This window comes from Bactrocera latifrons, unplaced genomic scaffold (genome assembly GCF_001853355.1).
Source record: "Bactrocera latifrons isolate USDA-ARS-PBARC rearing strain unplaced genomic scaffold, ASM185335v1 scaffold_157, whole genome shotgun sequence".
In the NCBI taxonomy this organism is placed as follows: domain Eukaryota; kingdom Metazoa; phylum Arthropoda; class Insecta; order Diptera; family Tephritidae; genus Bactrocera; species Bactrocera latifrons.
The window spans coordinates 319069-332970 of NW_017535041.1; the positions used below are offsets into that span (position 1 = coordinate 319069).

Sequence of the window (13902 nt, forward strand, 5' to 3'; positions counted from 1 at the left end):
GTGCAAAGCAAGTAAAACTAAGCTTATAAAGTTGAAATTATATAAAATCTAACACTTATGGACTACAATTCATTTTTTTTAAATTGTAATTTTATTCAAATACATATGTATGTCATTTTATGGATTTGACTAACTCACTATTATTATTTTAAAAATTTTTTTATAAACTAATTTGTTTGCGCTTAATACATAGAGTAGCATTTTTGAATTACTAAATTTTTATATACAAACTACTGAGATAATATGCTAAAACGTAATTTCCGTAAACGGAAATCGTGATCGACTTCAATGACTCTAACTCAACGTTATGTACTAGTAAATGCCAGCAATTATTAAACTGCCATTCCACACACTCATTTCAACACATTTTTCTCACCACRTTTTTTTTTTTTCACCAAAATCAGTACAATCCCGATGGCGTATCGGTCACTTTTGAGCCTTGCGTACAGGAGCGCGTGCGCACATTTATCGCTGTCGCACTGCCAATTGGCTGTTGCGTGGGCTGTGCCGCATTGCTATGCTGTATCAACACGGTCACATTATTGCCACCAACGCCAGCGCCGCCACCACCGCTACTGTCGCAACTTAAACGCAACCCTGGATTACTGCCAAAATAAATCTGTTGATTACTGCGTGATTTTTCACGCACCACCTGTTGCAGTGGCGGCGACGTTGCACTGCTGCCATCCAAAAGCGTTTCAGGGCTGGTGGAAGCGAATGCCGCCTCTAGACGCTCAACATTCTTGGTGACGCGTCGCGCTTGCAATGCGGCGGTCACATCCGGTTTGGGGTACTTTTGTGGCGTATTCATGCCGGTCATAAAAAAGACACCGTTGAAATGTTGCGCTGGCGCTTGTAGTTTCTTCGCTAGTAGTGGGGGCGGTGGTGGTGGTGCCGCCACTGACATGCTTTGGCKTTTGATGGCAGCATTATTGTTGTGATGGTGATGCTGGTGTTGGTGCTGATGGTGATGTTGGTGTTGATTGCTCGCCTCGCGGAAGGCTTTCATTGTTGGATCGTCATCACTGTGACGCGCATCCATTATAACGTCGAGTAGCTCACGCGTGGTGCTCGAATTATAGGCGGTGGTGTTTGCGCTCACCTCCGGTATATCTGGTGATTCTATGCTGTATGGCTTGTCTATTTCGGGCATATCATAGTCGGTTTCATCGAAAAATGTTTGCAATGCTGTAACGCGCTCAGCGGCGCCAGGATCACCATGATTCTGTAGCATCAGCATGCCATATTCGGAGCCATCCAACTCGGAACCATCTGCCTGAGAGACGAGATGTGCAAGCGAACGGGATTTGCGCGGTGGCTGTGGCACTATATTAACCGGCACAATATCCTTTTCCTTTGCAACTTTGGTTTGACTGAATTGCTGCTTTATTTGGTGCTTTTGTTGCTGCAGTTGTTGTGTTGTAATCTGTTTCTCTGCCTCGCTAACGACCTGATCCAGCTCTTGCATGACGTCCTCAATGGTGGTAGCTGTGCCGGTGGCAGCGCCACTATCGCCCGTGGAGTTATCCGGTGATTTTGATTTATTTTTATGATGCTGCTTGGCTATCAGGGAAGCGCTGGATTTCTGCGGTAAAACCAATATGGGCACGGGACTAAGTGAGGGACCCGTCTCTGAACTGCTGATACCCTCATCCTCATGTTCGCTCTCATTTTTACCAGGCGGCACATGACGCGGTAATGCCACCGGTTGCTTATCCAGGGACTTGAAGGTGTTTTCATTCTGAGCACCTTGCAGGCGGAAGATTTCGCGCTGTAATTCGGCACAACGTTCTTGCAAACGACGTTCCATTGACGTTAGCACTGTTTTTTCCTCGTGTAGAATCTAAACCACATTAAAGGTGATGTTGATAGTAAGATAAACCTGAATTTATATGATCTTAAGTGGATTGTGCTTACCTGCACTCGTCGCTCCAGTATCACCATTTGACTACGTACGCGGTCGGCTTCACGCGCTTGCGTAATCATTTTGTCAACATCCACATACAATTCGTGGAAGCGTTTGATCTCATTTCGCAAATTTTCCACCCATGATGAGGCCGGTGATATAGTCTAAGGAAATTTATTGTATTAAACAAATGTTCATAAAGGAATGGTCTAAATCCAGCCTCACCTTCGCTAGACAGCCTGGCTCAAAACCGGCCTGGAATAGTTCCGCTTGTAGATATAAACGTTGCTGTAGATTTTCAGAGCTCTCCAGGAAGGAATTAATAAATCTGTGTAATAAATTTTGTATAGAATAATATAGAGTTTCCTCAAATTAGAAAGATGATTTTTCAAAATAATAAATAAAATTTCCTTTYATTAAAAAACTTACTTGACTCCCACAGCCTGCAGTTCACCCGAACCACCGCCACTGTTSAGCATGCCCACCAGCAGGCGAAAACGTACCGGCTCACTGCAGCGCAAACGTAATGTCGACATAGCCTCCGAGACGGCCGTATGACCGGCTGTGACTGATTTTTGTGAACCATGACCCAACGCGGTTTTATCGCACGCGGCGGACATTAATTGCATGGCCAAAATGCGCGCACGTATACCCTGACCAGTCGCYGAGGAAGCCAACGGCATCAGGCCGACAGGAGTTGTGCCCAAACGCGCGGTCGCGTCCAATGAACGGGAGCAGCAAATGCTGAGACATTGTCTGTGCAAAGAAGAAAATACATAAATATCCAAAATGGGGGAGGAAGTTAGTTGACTTACAGGCAAGCCAGTTCGTCAAGTAAAGCGCGCCGTTGGTACGATTGCAGATTTCGTGGCATTGAGGCGGTCATTTGATTCGGTGGCACAGCGGCATTGCTCGACTGCGAGAGTTGTATAGCGCGAAGCACTTCGAGTAGTAGACTTATGCCGTCGGAAGGTGTGGCCACAAATTCCTGCACGAAGCTGTGGGGCAAAAAAATGATTAGAGGAAATTTATAAAAAAAAAAAAACAACTATTGTTGGCATACCTCGGAAAAGAGACGCGTAAATCTGCACGCAGTTTTATAAGCAAATCAGTGACTGAGGCAAACTGTCGCAAGGACATCTCACCTTCATTTTCAGGCGCTGCCGGTATGGGACTTCTAAGCGTGAGAGAGATAATAATATATGAAAAAAGTTTTTTGTTACAGAATTWAAAAAATAAATTTATAAATAATGATTCTAAAAAAAGAAAATTTATATAAAATAATATTTACTTGTACTCCGCATGTTTATGTGGTAAAGTCGTCGATTTGTGACTGTTTTCTTCTTTTGTTGTAGTTTCGTTGTTGTTATCGTATATGGAGCGCACATTCTGACCGCTCTGACGTTTGCCAAATTTTTTCAACGATTGCACGTAATCCTCTGGATTATAAACTGGAGGTCGTTGGTTTTCCTGTGGAGATAACAATAATATTTAAAATAAGTAATATATACGATAATTATTAAAAAATTATGTTATGTAATTTAAGCATTTTTTTTTCTGTTTTATGCATAATTCTGTTATTGAAATTGATGTGATGAAAATGAAACCGCGAAGCGCCAAACATGCATTATGTAAAAATAATATGACATCCTCGATAGTATAGTGGTTAGTATCCCCGCCTGTCACGCGGGAGACCGGGGTTCAATTCCCCGTCGGGGAGGTATTTGGAATTTTTTCGTTTCTTTTACTAAAAATTTTTTAAGATAAATAATCTTTAATATTGAGTTAAACAAAATTCTCTCAAATTTGATTTGATTACTCACACTCACTTGATTTTCTCATTTCGATAACATATTTGAGTTATGCGAGGACCAAATTTCATATTTTAGGAWTTTTATTCTAAAATACTTTGTATAATTTTTAGATTTGAATGTTGCGGCTTGTTCTGTTCTTGTAGGTATAAAAGTTCTTTGTTTTGTACTTATCATTAGCTATCCAATATTTCTAAGTACCGTACTATAAGCTTTGGTTAACAGCCAACTGTCAATTAAGTTCTGGTTAATTAGCGAAGACTCTTTCCTTCGGTAATTATTATTATTTTTTATCAGAACTTAAGTAATAGATGGCTGTCAAAACGATTTGAGACAATGTKTTTAAGTCAGATAGTATGATCCATTATTTGATAYTTGTCSTTTGACARYATGRATATAATARTCCCGTATTGTCTAGTGGTTAGGATATCCGGCTCTCACCCGGAAGGCCCGGGTTCGATTCCCGGTACGGGAAGTTTGTCATTTTTTAATTTAATAATTCAAAAGTTGAAACTGGTTTAATTATCTTTAGAATAACTCAAAAAAATATTTTTTTTAAGTATTAATAATTTTAAAATTATCAGTCCATTAGAGTTTGGATTTACAATACATAATATTTTTATAAGTTCAAAGTTTTAGTAAACACATCGTTCTTTAAATTTTAAAACMTGTTTTCTCATTAAAAACATGTTGACGGAAGGAAAATCTTACAAGTTAATCGAAGATTATTTTGGACGTTGTGCCAAAATGCTTGCGAATGCATAAAAATAAAAGGAAACCAAATAACTGACACAGTTGAGGAAAGTTGTGAATTTAGCCTGAGAAAAGCTATTTTTTGTATAAAAAAAAAATTAAAGATGAGTTAAATCTTAGTGTTACAGCTTCCATAATAAGGAGGTAGTTGATAACTGCTAAACTCTATGGCAGGATCGTAAGAAAGGTGTCATTACTTAAACCCCGATATGTGCAGGCCAGAGTGCAATTTGCTGAAGAGCAGCTGCATTGGACAATCGAAAAATGGTGCAACATATGGTGGTCCGACGAAATAAAAATTGTTTTATTTGATTCTCGGGGATGCCGACAGTATGTACGGAGTGGAGTACCCGCTTTATTTGATCTAAWGTATATTTCACCTGCTGTAAACCATGTGGGTGTCAAAATTAATGTATGGGGGTACTTACCACATATGGTACAGGTTCGTTATATTGGGTTAAAGAAAATATGGATGCTAAATTGTCTGCTAGTAATGGATTCTACTATATACATATACCACAGGCTATCAACGACCTCAAGCTTACCAGCAGGTTAGCAAACAATTCGTTTGCTATAAATGGAGGTGAGGTTATTGCTTGGCTGGCTCAGTCACCAGACATTAATCAAAATGAGAATGTGTTGTGAAGAAGATTTGGCAGGTCAATACTCCCGAGAAATGCAAGCATTTCGTGGACTTTATGACTAGGAGATAAGGAGATGTATTAACCAACAACAGTYATTCGACGAAATACTAATTATTTAAGATTTATTTCGTATTATAATAATCAATTAGCTGATTTTTAATACAAAATCCTCAATACAGTTATTGTTAATCGCAGCTGACATTTTTATTTGGAAGAAAAAGTCGAAAAARAGTCTTTTCGTATTTTGTCAATATTAAGAATTATTATTTGAACAACAAAAATGTAAGAATAAATTATATGAAAAATAAAAAWTTAGTTTTTCCCGTACCGGGAATCGAACCCGGGCCTTCCGGGTGAGAGCCGGATATCCTAACCACTAGACAATACGGGACTCCTTATATATCTTTACACAGTGCGATTTATAACCACTACTATTAAATGACATATCAACAGTATTAATTCTTACTCACCCTCACTTTTCTGTTAAATAACAGCTGTAAGTCATTGTGCTTTTAACAGTATACTACTAAATGTTAAATAAATTCCTAGCGCTGTAATTCAAATGTGCATGACTAATATCAGCTTTTMACCAGTCAACACTTAAGCATTTGGTTTACGGTAAATAGTATAATGGAAAGTGTATAGCCCAGAAATAAAGATTCTGCATTTGTACACACCTTGTTGAAAACAGGCTGCGACCAGCTATTCTCYGAACTTGACATTTTGTATGAAGCCATGGAGCCGTTAATGCTACTGCCACCATAATTGCTCTTCTGTGTGATTGATGGCGCGGAGATGGTTGTGGCGGCGCCAACACCATCGCCTGCACCACCTATGAGCGTTGTGCTGGTCATGGTGGCGCTATGCGSAGCGGCTGCCGTTAATTTCGGTGAATTTTGACAGACACTCGGTGCCATTGGATAGCCGTTTAAACGATTGTGTGGCGGCCGATGATGTGTGTGATGGAGTTTATGTTGCGACACCAACTGTGGCTGTTGCTGTTGCTGCTGTGCAGTGGGCGCGTAACGTTGCTGATAATAGGCGGAGATGTCACTGTAAGCAGAAATGGCAAATAGAAAATGATTATTTATTATTAATGAAGTGATTTTTAAAAATTTTTTTGGAAATGAAAACCAAAAAAACCAATTAAATCTAATAGCGGAAAACTTTCAAATGAATGCTGGAAATTTTGTTTTTAAATTATATGACATACTGGTTAGGCTAGCTAGCGAAGGTGATGTGTGTTTGCGCAGGCGTAACTCTCAACCAACTGCAAAATTTGGCAGTCACATTTCGCTGAAGACTTATTGAACTTCGGTTTGTGACCCCTTAGGGGTGTGCTTGTCTCGCACCACAGTTTCGTKRATTGATTAATGCGCATTAGATGCAGGCGCCATGCGTTTCGTGGCAAACGCTTAATTTGTTTTCATTTTAATGTTCCCACACTCTGCTTATCCTGTGCGCGCTGTCATTACTACCTTCCATTTCATATGTGAAAATAAGGAATATATTATTGTCTGTTTGTGATGTCCCTGAGTTCAAACACAAATACATGCAACATATTGTCGGCTCATTTTTCAGTTGTCTTTAAACTTGTTTTACAACTCGTGTGTGACTTTTTCAGCATAACTCGCGATTTATGTTCTACGCTATTAACTTTCGAGATTTGCTATCTACGATGCCCACATGCGCTCAGCTTGCTTGGGTGGCGGAAAATGACCACTAAAATGACACTAAATGGACAGCGGCAAAAATGTTGTTATTTCAATAAGTTTTCATTCGCTTGTCAATTGTGTTGGGCGTAATTGTGTGTTTAATTAAGAGATGTGAATAATATATATTTATTTATTTTATATATGTGTATAAAACAAAATTATTTGTAAATTGAGGACTTTATTTGTTTTTGTCAAATAAACTTATAGCCATACATGTCACCTGTATTTAAAATAAAAAATTGATAAATCTTGAAGTTTTTAGTATCTATTTTGTAAAATCTGCTCTGGTTTTCCTTAAATTCTTTTGTTTACAACATAAAACGAAAACATTGATTTTGGTTATATATTATGATTTTTCGTTATGTTAAATCACCCGTTCTATATATTATATAAAAAAAATCAATTTTTTTTCTTGTACAAAAAACAAAAAAAAGGTGGCTAACCTAAAAAAAATTCACCTCCCCGGCGGGGAATCGAACCCCGGTCTCCCGCGTGACAGGCGGGGATACTGACCACTATACTACCGAGGACTATTATCCTTTTCTCGTTCAAAGGGTGASTTAGGTGACAAGAGTCCTGAAACAAATAGATAATGTGAGAAAGAAAAGGATAACAGTACAACAGTTATTTTATGGAAAACACACCCTAAACATAAGGGTTAAAAAATATTATTAAATAACACCCAACTCTTTCTTTACACGGTAGATACGTTCCTCAGAAATCCGTGTATTATAAAAACCGTGTAAAAAAAGAAGCGTTTTCTATAGTAAAATGGGGGATACGTTCCATGTTATCTGAAAACCGTGTAAGATGAAATAAAGAACTACATATATATACTTTGAAAAACCGTKTAAAAATGTTGAAAACTATAAAATTTCAGAAATGCATACAAATTGTATGTTCATATGGCATTTTATAAAGCATTAAAACTTAAAATACATAATTCATACTGGTGAAAAATTGGTAGATTAAGCAAAAAACCAAAGAAATCTGTTAATCCAGAATTAAGAACAGAAAAATTAGAATAGAAATAAAGAAAATTATTTACATAGCTACATAATTATTCATCGCTACTTGATAACAAACAAGCGCAATTGTTATTTTTTCAAAGTCGGTATCATCACTGGAGATATCCATTTCGGCAATGTAATATCAATGCAATATCATGCGTGTAAAAAAAGAGATGTATAWGTACATATATGTATTTGTATATATTAAGGATTCCAAAATTTGTAAGGTTATTTTTTTAATAATTGTCAAATATCCTAAACATTTATTAAACTTTTTCTATAGAGCAATCAAGCCTTTGGCAATAAATTTTTTATTTTATTTTATAATCGTTTTSTTTATTTTAATAAAAAAGTAGTGAAAAAAAAATATTATAAAAGTTAAACGAACTCCAAATGTATATATGTATATTAGGATGGGCAAAAATCGATTTTTTTCTTAAATTCTTACAAAATCCAMAAAACGAAAAATTTGTTCAAGTAGTTGGAAGCGAGAGGGTGGATCAGAAATAACAAATATTTTTTTACGTAATTTTTTACAAAATGAAAATCCACTTTTTTCAAGCAGTTGCAAGCGAGACATAAAATTCTCTATGTATTGTATATACATGTATATTAGGGTGGATAAAAAAAAATCTAATATGTTTTTTACTTAATTTATTACAAAATCCTCAAAAAAAAAAAAAAAACGTTCGGCTGAGGACTTCCCGTTACAATCAAGAGCTCTTGCTTGGAGAACCTCTATAGATTTTAATAAATTTTTCAAAGTACGAAGCAAGAAAAATCGGTTTTTTTTGACCCACCCTAATTTATACACATTTTGCACCAATCCAAGCATTCATATAATTTATTCACCTTTGTGCTACCAATTCTCTTTTACAACGGTATCTTATTGACTGTCAATTTGTATTTACGTTGTGTATRTTTCCTCTCTGACAAATCTTTGCATTCCAATGCGCGGATTATAACAGTTAACCCAAAGCTTTATGGTTTATTATTGACTCACTGCCACAAAAAAAAAAACTTAAAAAGCCAATAAGAACAATTACAAGCAAGAAAAAACACATGAAACGCTCTTGTAATATAAAATTTTACCCACACAAACCTGGCGAATAAAAAGCCAGTCATGCGATTCTGTAGGCGTTAATCGRAATTCCACCAGCAACAGGTGATGGCTGCGTTCCGTGACTACACTATACTAGCTGGTGACAACAAAAGCAGTATAGAAATGCATACAATGAAGGAGATACAACAGAATTGACGCTGGAGAGTTAGAAAAATGTAAACGATTGGTCAATGAAGTGAACGATTGGTCGTGCAAGAATGCTTCGAAGCTTTAATTTGCTGTTCTTTGATCAATTCAATAATTTGTAAACTTCTTTCTGCTTGASTGTGCCTCTCTATTAATATTTAAAAATCATTGTCATTCATCATAATATTTTATTAAGTCATAAAATTATTATGCGTTTCTTGTTGCCAGCAATCGTTGGATAGCAATCAGGCATATATTCTTTATACTTAAGCATTGCATTGTTCTAGGTGTCAGTACATTTATAGGCGTGCGTTATTTWACAAATCAGCGCCTTTTAAAGCTTAAGACAATACCTCATAACCTATATTTATGGGGTTTTAAGTAATTTTTCTACTTCTCTACTTTTATATTTACATATAGTTAACTTAGTTAAAAAGTTTAAGTCTTTTCAGCTCCCAACAGTTTTGTATGCAAACTTGCAACTYTGCTCATATTTCATTATTAAATTTTCCTTGAATTTCATGACAGGCCTTTCTTCGTAATAAAAATTTCCTTTAAAATATTTATATGCACATCTGTATGTATGTTTTTATGGAAATGTCAGTACAAGTGTTTACCTACCTATCCTTTCTTGGCTTCATTTTTATTGCAACAATTTCATATGCTGTATATGTGGCAACGGCAATTATCGCCCATGCACGTGACTCTCATACACGAAGCATACTTTTTTATTATCATTGCTGGATGTCTATTCAAATAATTCATAGTATAAGTAAAAACATTTGTGTTTGCATACAAATATTATAGTTTTTAATATTAATGCGTTTAAATTACAACATTCAATAGGTTCAATGCACTTTTAAATATTAATTTTTATATATCATATTTTTTGCATAAGATGGAATAATGTCTCTAGCGGAGAAATGRCAAAATGTGGTCGACCTAAATAAGTTGAAGTTTGATTAGAAAYACGAAAAGACTTTTTCGACTAGCCAATATTTTTTTTGTATGTATAAACTGGAACACATACAGAAATGTATGTTTTTATATTGCAAAAAGAAAATTAAAATTATTGTCAAATCGCTACCCTGTAAACTCTTCAATGGATTAGCTGTTAACAGCCTCTAACACCATATGTACGCAACAGCATAGCTGTTAACAGGCTCTGATACCATATAATATGTACGCAACAGCACCATTGCAAATAACAGCCAAGATACGCAACAGTACCGTGGGTAATAACAGCCAATGATGAGATATTCCTTGCATTGATTAATGGTTTTAAGTTAACGAATTAATCATGTTCAAGAAGCCGTTAACATTACTATGTGTTACCAACAGGTAAATTGATATATTAACAGTTACATCTCACATCTAAAATATCACATATCCCATATGGTCTAGTGGCTAGGATATCTGGCTTTCACCCAGAAGGCCCGGGTTCGATTCCCGGTATGGGAAGCATTCTTTTTTAACCTTCTTGAAGCATTTAATGTTTATACTTAATTATTCTTTCAAGTAAGAAACAACTGCTCAATTAAATTATAAATAATCTTTTTTGTCTTTAAGGCGTGATATAAAATAATAAAACATAAAATTTTTAATAGGGAAAAAATGTTCACAAAATTATATTAAATACATATATGTATAGTATAATATCTACCATTAATCTGGAATCTTCTATATTCATGACAATCGGAAAGTGCGCTCCTGTTTAGGAAAACAATTCCAACGAATTAGTTACATATATGAATTTTCAAAATTCGTTTGCCAGTAAACAAGGATTGAAAAGCATTCTACACAAAAGTTGTGCGACCAACTACTACCGTTCTGAAGTGAGCATTTCATATTGACCGCGTAAAACTATTTTCGAAGGTCTACGTGCATTTTCGTATTGTTAATTTCTAATTTTAGGTTATCACGATTGATCAGCAAATAAATTAGTTCAAATTACGTTATTTTTAATTATTTTTTCTACACTTAAAGAAAATATTTGTGAGCACAAATAGTTTGTTTTTGATTTAAAAAATTAGATAATTTCTGCTCGAATAATATCTTTTAAGATATATAGCTTCTAAGCTGTTAGCGATAAATGGGTATCCCAGAGAAACAGCATAATTTCTAAAATAAGTAAAATATGTACATATTTAAATCCACAGCCATCCACACGATATAGTACAAAAGTACATAGATTAAGGGAATAAAAAATTTAGGCGCATTAGGGTTTTTTCTGAGTATAGATACCTTCTAGAAATCAACACAGTTTGCAAAAATAAATTTCATATTCTCAGCATAAATATATGTATAAGTGCACAAATTTGATATGAAAGCGGCATTCTTTTCTTTGCATAGGCAGATCAATTTCAACGGTTCCAACGATTATGCTATTTTCCAGATCAACAACTATTACTGGTGCCAGCCTGCCAGTGATCGTTTCTAGTACAACGAATGTAATTTGAGCTGCGGTGCACTGTTGACCGATGACATTACTAACTCTGTGCGTTGCGCACGCAAGATCCTAGGAGAGCAGGGTTGGACAGCTTGATCCAAATGGAAGTACTGCAATGGTACACTGCCCAGTATTGACTCTTGCTTTTAAGGTTTCGTAGACTGTTGTTCGATTATTAATCATTAAATAGATAAAAATAAACTTTGTTTGTAGAGTTTGCTGCTTTAAAAGAGGGTAAGAACGGAAGTGGCGTCTTTATAGTAATCAAATAGATTACGCTCTTGGTCTCCATTGGCRTCTTGCGTGCTAGCACTGGAGCTCGTGTACGTTTAGCAGTCGACGACGGGTTCCCGTCCGATTGTGAGGTCTTTCTACTTTATGTTGAAATCTCTCACCATAATTTTACCATTGGTGAACCAGACGACAAGGCCCAAGCTCATGTTAACCGCCTCAAACAAATATCTGATAGGCTCTAAGTGCTTTATCGATAGGTAAAGGTTTCATGATTCGGGATATATCACTTTATAGGTACCACAACGGACTGGCGTTCCAAGCTGTCCAATTTAGATCCTGCTTAGGATCGAGCTTTTAACCTAATCTTATGGTCAAACGAAATGTTGCGAAAGGTTTCGAAAGGCAATCCACTATAGTGATACCTATTAGCGGTAAGCCTTCTAGTTCGGTTTGCGGGTTTCTATAAAAAAATATATTTTTTCCTTTCATCTATTTCATTTTATTCATTATTAAACCAACATCAGTTTATCAAAGCTTAGAAGCATGAGTCAATGCTGGGCAGTGTACCACTGCAGTACTTCCAGGTGGACCAAGCTTTCCAACCCTGTTGTGCTTGTATTTTGCGTGCGCATCGCACAGAGTTGGTAATGTCATCGGTCAACAGTGCATCGCAGCTCAATTTGCATTCATTGTGAGAGAAACGACCGTTGGCAGGCTGGCACCAGTAGTAGTTGTTGATCTGGAAAATACCATAATCATTGGAACCGTTGGAGTTGGTTGGGCCCTTAATATGGGTGCGATAGGAGCTCTCGTGTTCAGCAATGCAAGCCCATCTCGCCAATTGATCCCGGGGCACACCTAAGCGAGACATCTCACGCGCTAAAGAGCAGCGATTTAAAGTTATGCCCAAGGCTGGAGTGGCCAAAGCCAAAGCGATAGTAAAGAAGACTAAAACTTTCATTYTGCTGCTTTAATGCTTACAAGAAACTACTGATTAAGCTGAAGCATTGGCGCGGCTTTAATAGTAAATTTTGTGCCAAAATTAAATACTGTAAAATGCTTTCGCCTAACAGAGTGGCGCAATAAAGCGATAAGTTTATTATATATGCCGTCATTGATGATTGATGAAGAAAGTGTTTAGTCTTAATTAGCGCCTTGTATGTAGACTGTTATCTATCATGTCTTATCTTAGTCTGCATATTTATTTGTTCATTCATTCATTACAAACTAATGTTATTATTTCATACATAAACCTATATTGATTTTGCAATGAGGGTTCTCTTGTGTATTTTTTGCTTTTATGTACTCATTGATTTTGAAACACCGGTGGAATTTAGTTCAATAAAAGACCTGTTGTAGTCTGAGCACCGCAGTCGAAATTTTCTACAGAAATTTCTCTTGCGAAAAAGTGTATATTCCCATATTCAAATTGCATCAAGTAATTGTAAGGCTTTACTGTGGCAGCAACATTCAATTACGAGCGGCTTTCAATTGAAGTTCACTTGCAAATATTTCGCATTGCACAGGCGCACTATATTTGCGTGCAGTTTGAGTGGCAATGTAGTGGTGTGTTGTGGTGGATAATTGAAAATGGCTTTCAAATATGCGACTACAAAATGCCTAGGCATGTAATTGCACTGAGAAAGAGGAAGCATACGCGTGCGCAATGGAGAGAAGCGTGAGGAGCGGCATTGCATTTGATCRGCGCTGTTGTTGGTGGTAACGGTGGGTGTTTATGACTGCTTTCGGTAGTCGCGGTGGGCGTGAACGAACACAAGTGCATAATTTAGCTGAGCAGCGTTGGGCAATGCTCGCATCGTTTGGCCGCGTGAGCAATGAATTATGCGAAATTTAAGCGAAATATTGTTTTATTTAATTTTTTTTATGGTTATATATTGCTTAAAAGCGTGTAGAAGTAATTTCGTGAAATGGCATTGTTTAGCGTTTTCCGTGATTTGATTGAGAGAAGGATGGCATAGGAAGTGGGGTTGGCGAAAAATACTCTTTCAAACTATAATTGCTGGAAAAATGTGAAAATTCAAACTTTTAGTACATAAGTATGCAGTTAAGTAAGTTGGTATCAAAATTATTAATTTGAAATCAAATATAGTTAGTTAATAATGTATTAATG

At 36.4% G+C, this 13902-nt stretch overlaps 2 protein-coding genes, 5 non-coding genes and 1 pseudogene across 11 annotated transcripts in view; 4 read left to right on the forward strand and 4 right to left on the reverse strand.

The window, feature by feature from the left end:
• Positions 1–141: 141 nt before the first annotated feature.
• Positions 142–13902, reverse strand: part of LOC108966188 — a 113136-nt gene continuing 99375 nt past the window's right edge. For 3 of the 5 annotated variants that reach the window (XM_018928953.1, XM_018928955.1, XM_018928954.1), the window contains exons 4-11: positions 5792–6167; positions 3198–3376; positions 2970–3083; positions 2722–2904; positions 2336–2662; positions 2132–2234; positions 1918–2070; positions 401–1843 (exon numbers count right to left, since the gene is read on the reverse strand). In XM_018928953.1, the coding sequence (XP_018784498.1) occupies positions 401–1843; positions 1918–2070; positions 2132–2234; positions 2336–2662; positions 2722–2904; positions 2970–3083; positions 3198–3376; positions 5792–6167 (2878 nt within the window). Of the gene's footprint in view, positions 1844–1917; positions 2071–2131; positions 2235–2335; positions 2663–2721; positions 2905–2969; positions 3084–3197; positions 3377–5791; positions 6168–13902 lie in introns of all 5 variants that reach the window. The other 2 variants (XM_018928956.1, XM_018928957.1) reach the window with 1 other exon arrangement.
• Positions 3555–3626, forward strand: Trnad-guc. The gene has a single exon. It is a non-coding gene; the product is annotated as a tRNA-Asp (tRNA).
• Positions 4121–4192, forward strand: Trnae-cuc. Its single transcript has one exon. It is a non-coding gene; the product is annotated as a tRNA-Glu (tRNA).
• Trnae-cuc lies at positions 5434–5505 on the reverse strand. The gene has a single exon. It is a non-coding gene; the product is annotated as a tRNA-Glu (tRNA).
• Positions 7288–7359, reverse strand: Trnad-guc. The gene has a single exon. It is a non-coding gene; the product is annotated as a tRNA-Asp (tRNA).
• On the forward strand, positions 10389–11687 carry LOC108966141 (annotated as a pseudogene).
• On the forward strand, positions 10478–10549 carry Trnae-uuc. The gene has a single exon. It is a non-coding gene; the product is annotated as a tRNA-Glu (tRNA).
• On the reverse strand, positions 12247–12749 carry LOC108966196 (lysozyme 1-like). The gene has a single exon (XM_018928965.1). The coding sequence runs from the start codon at positions 12730–12732 to the stop codon at positions 12307–12309; it is 426 nt and encodes a 141-aa protein (XP_018784510.1). The 5' UTR covers positions 12733–12749; the 3' UTR covers positions 12247–12306.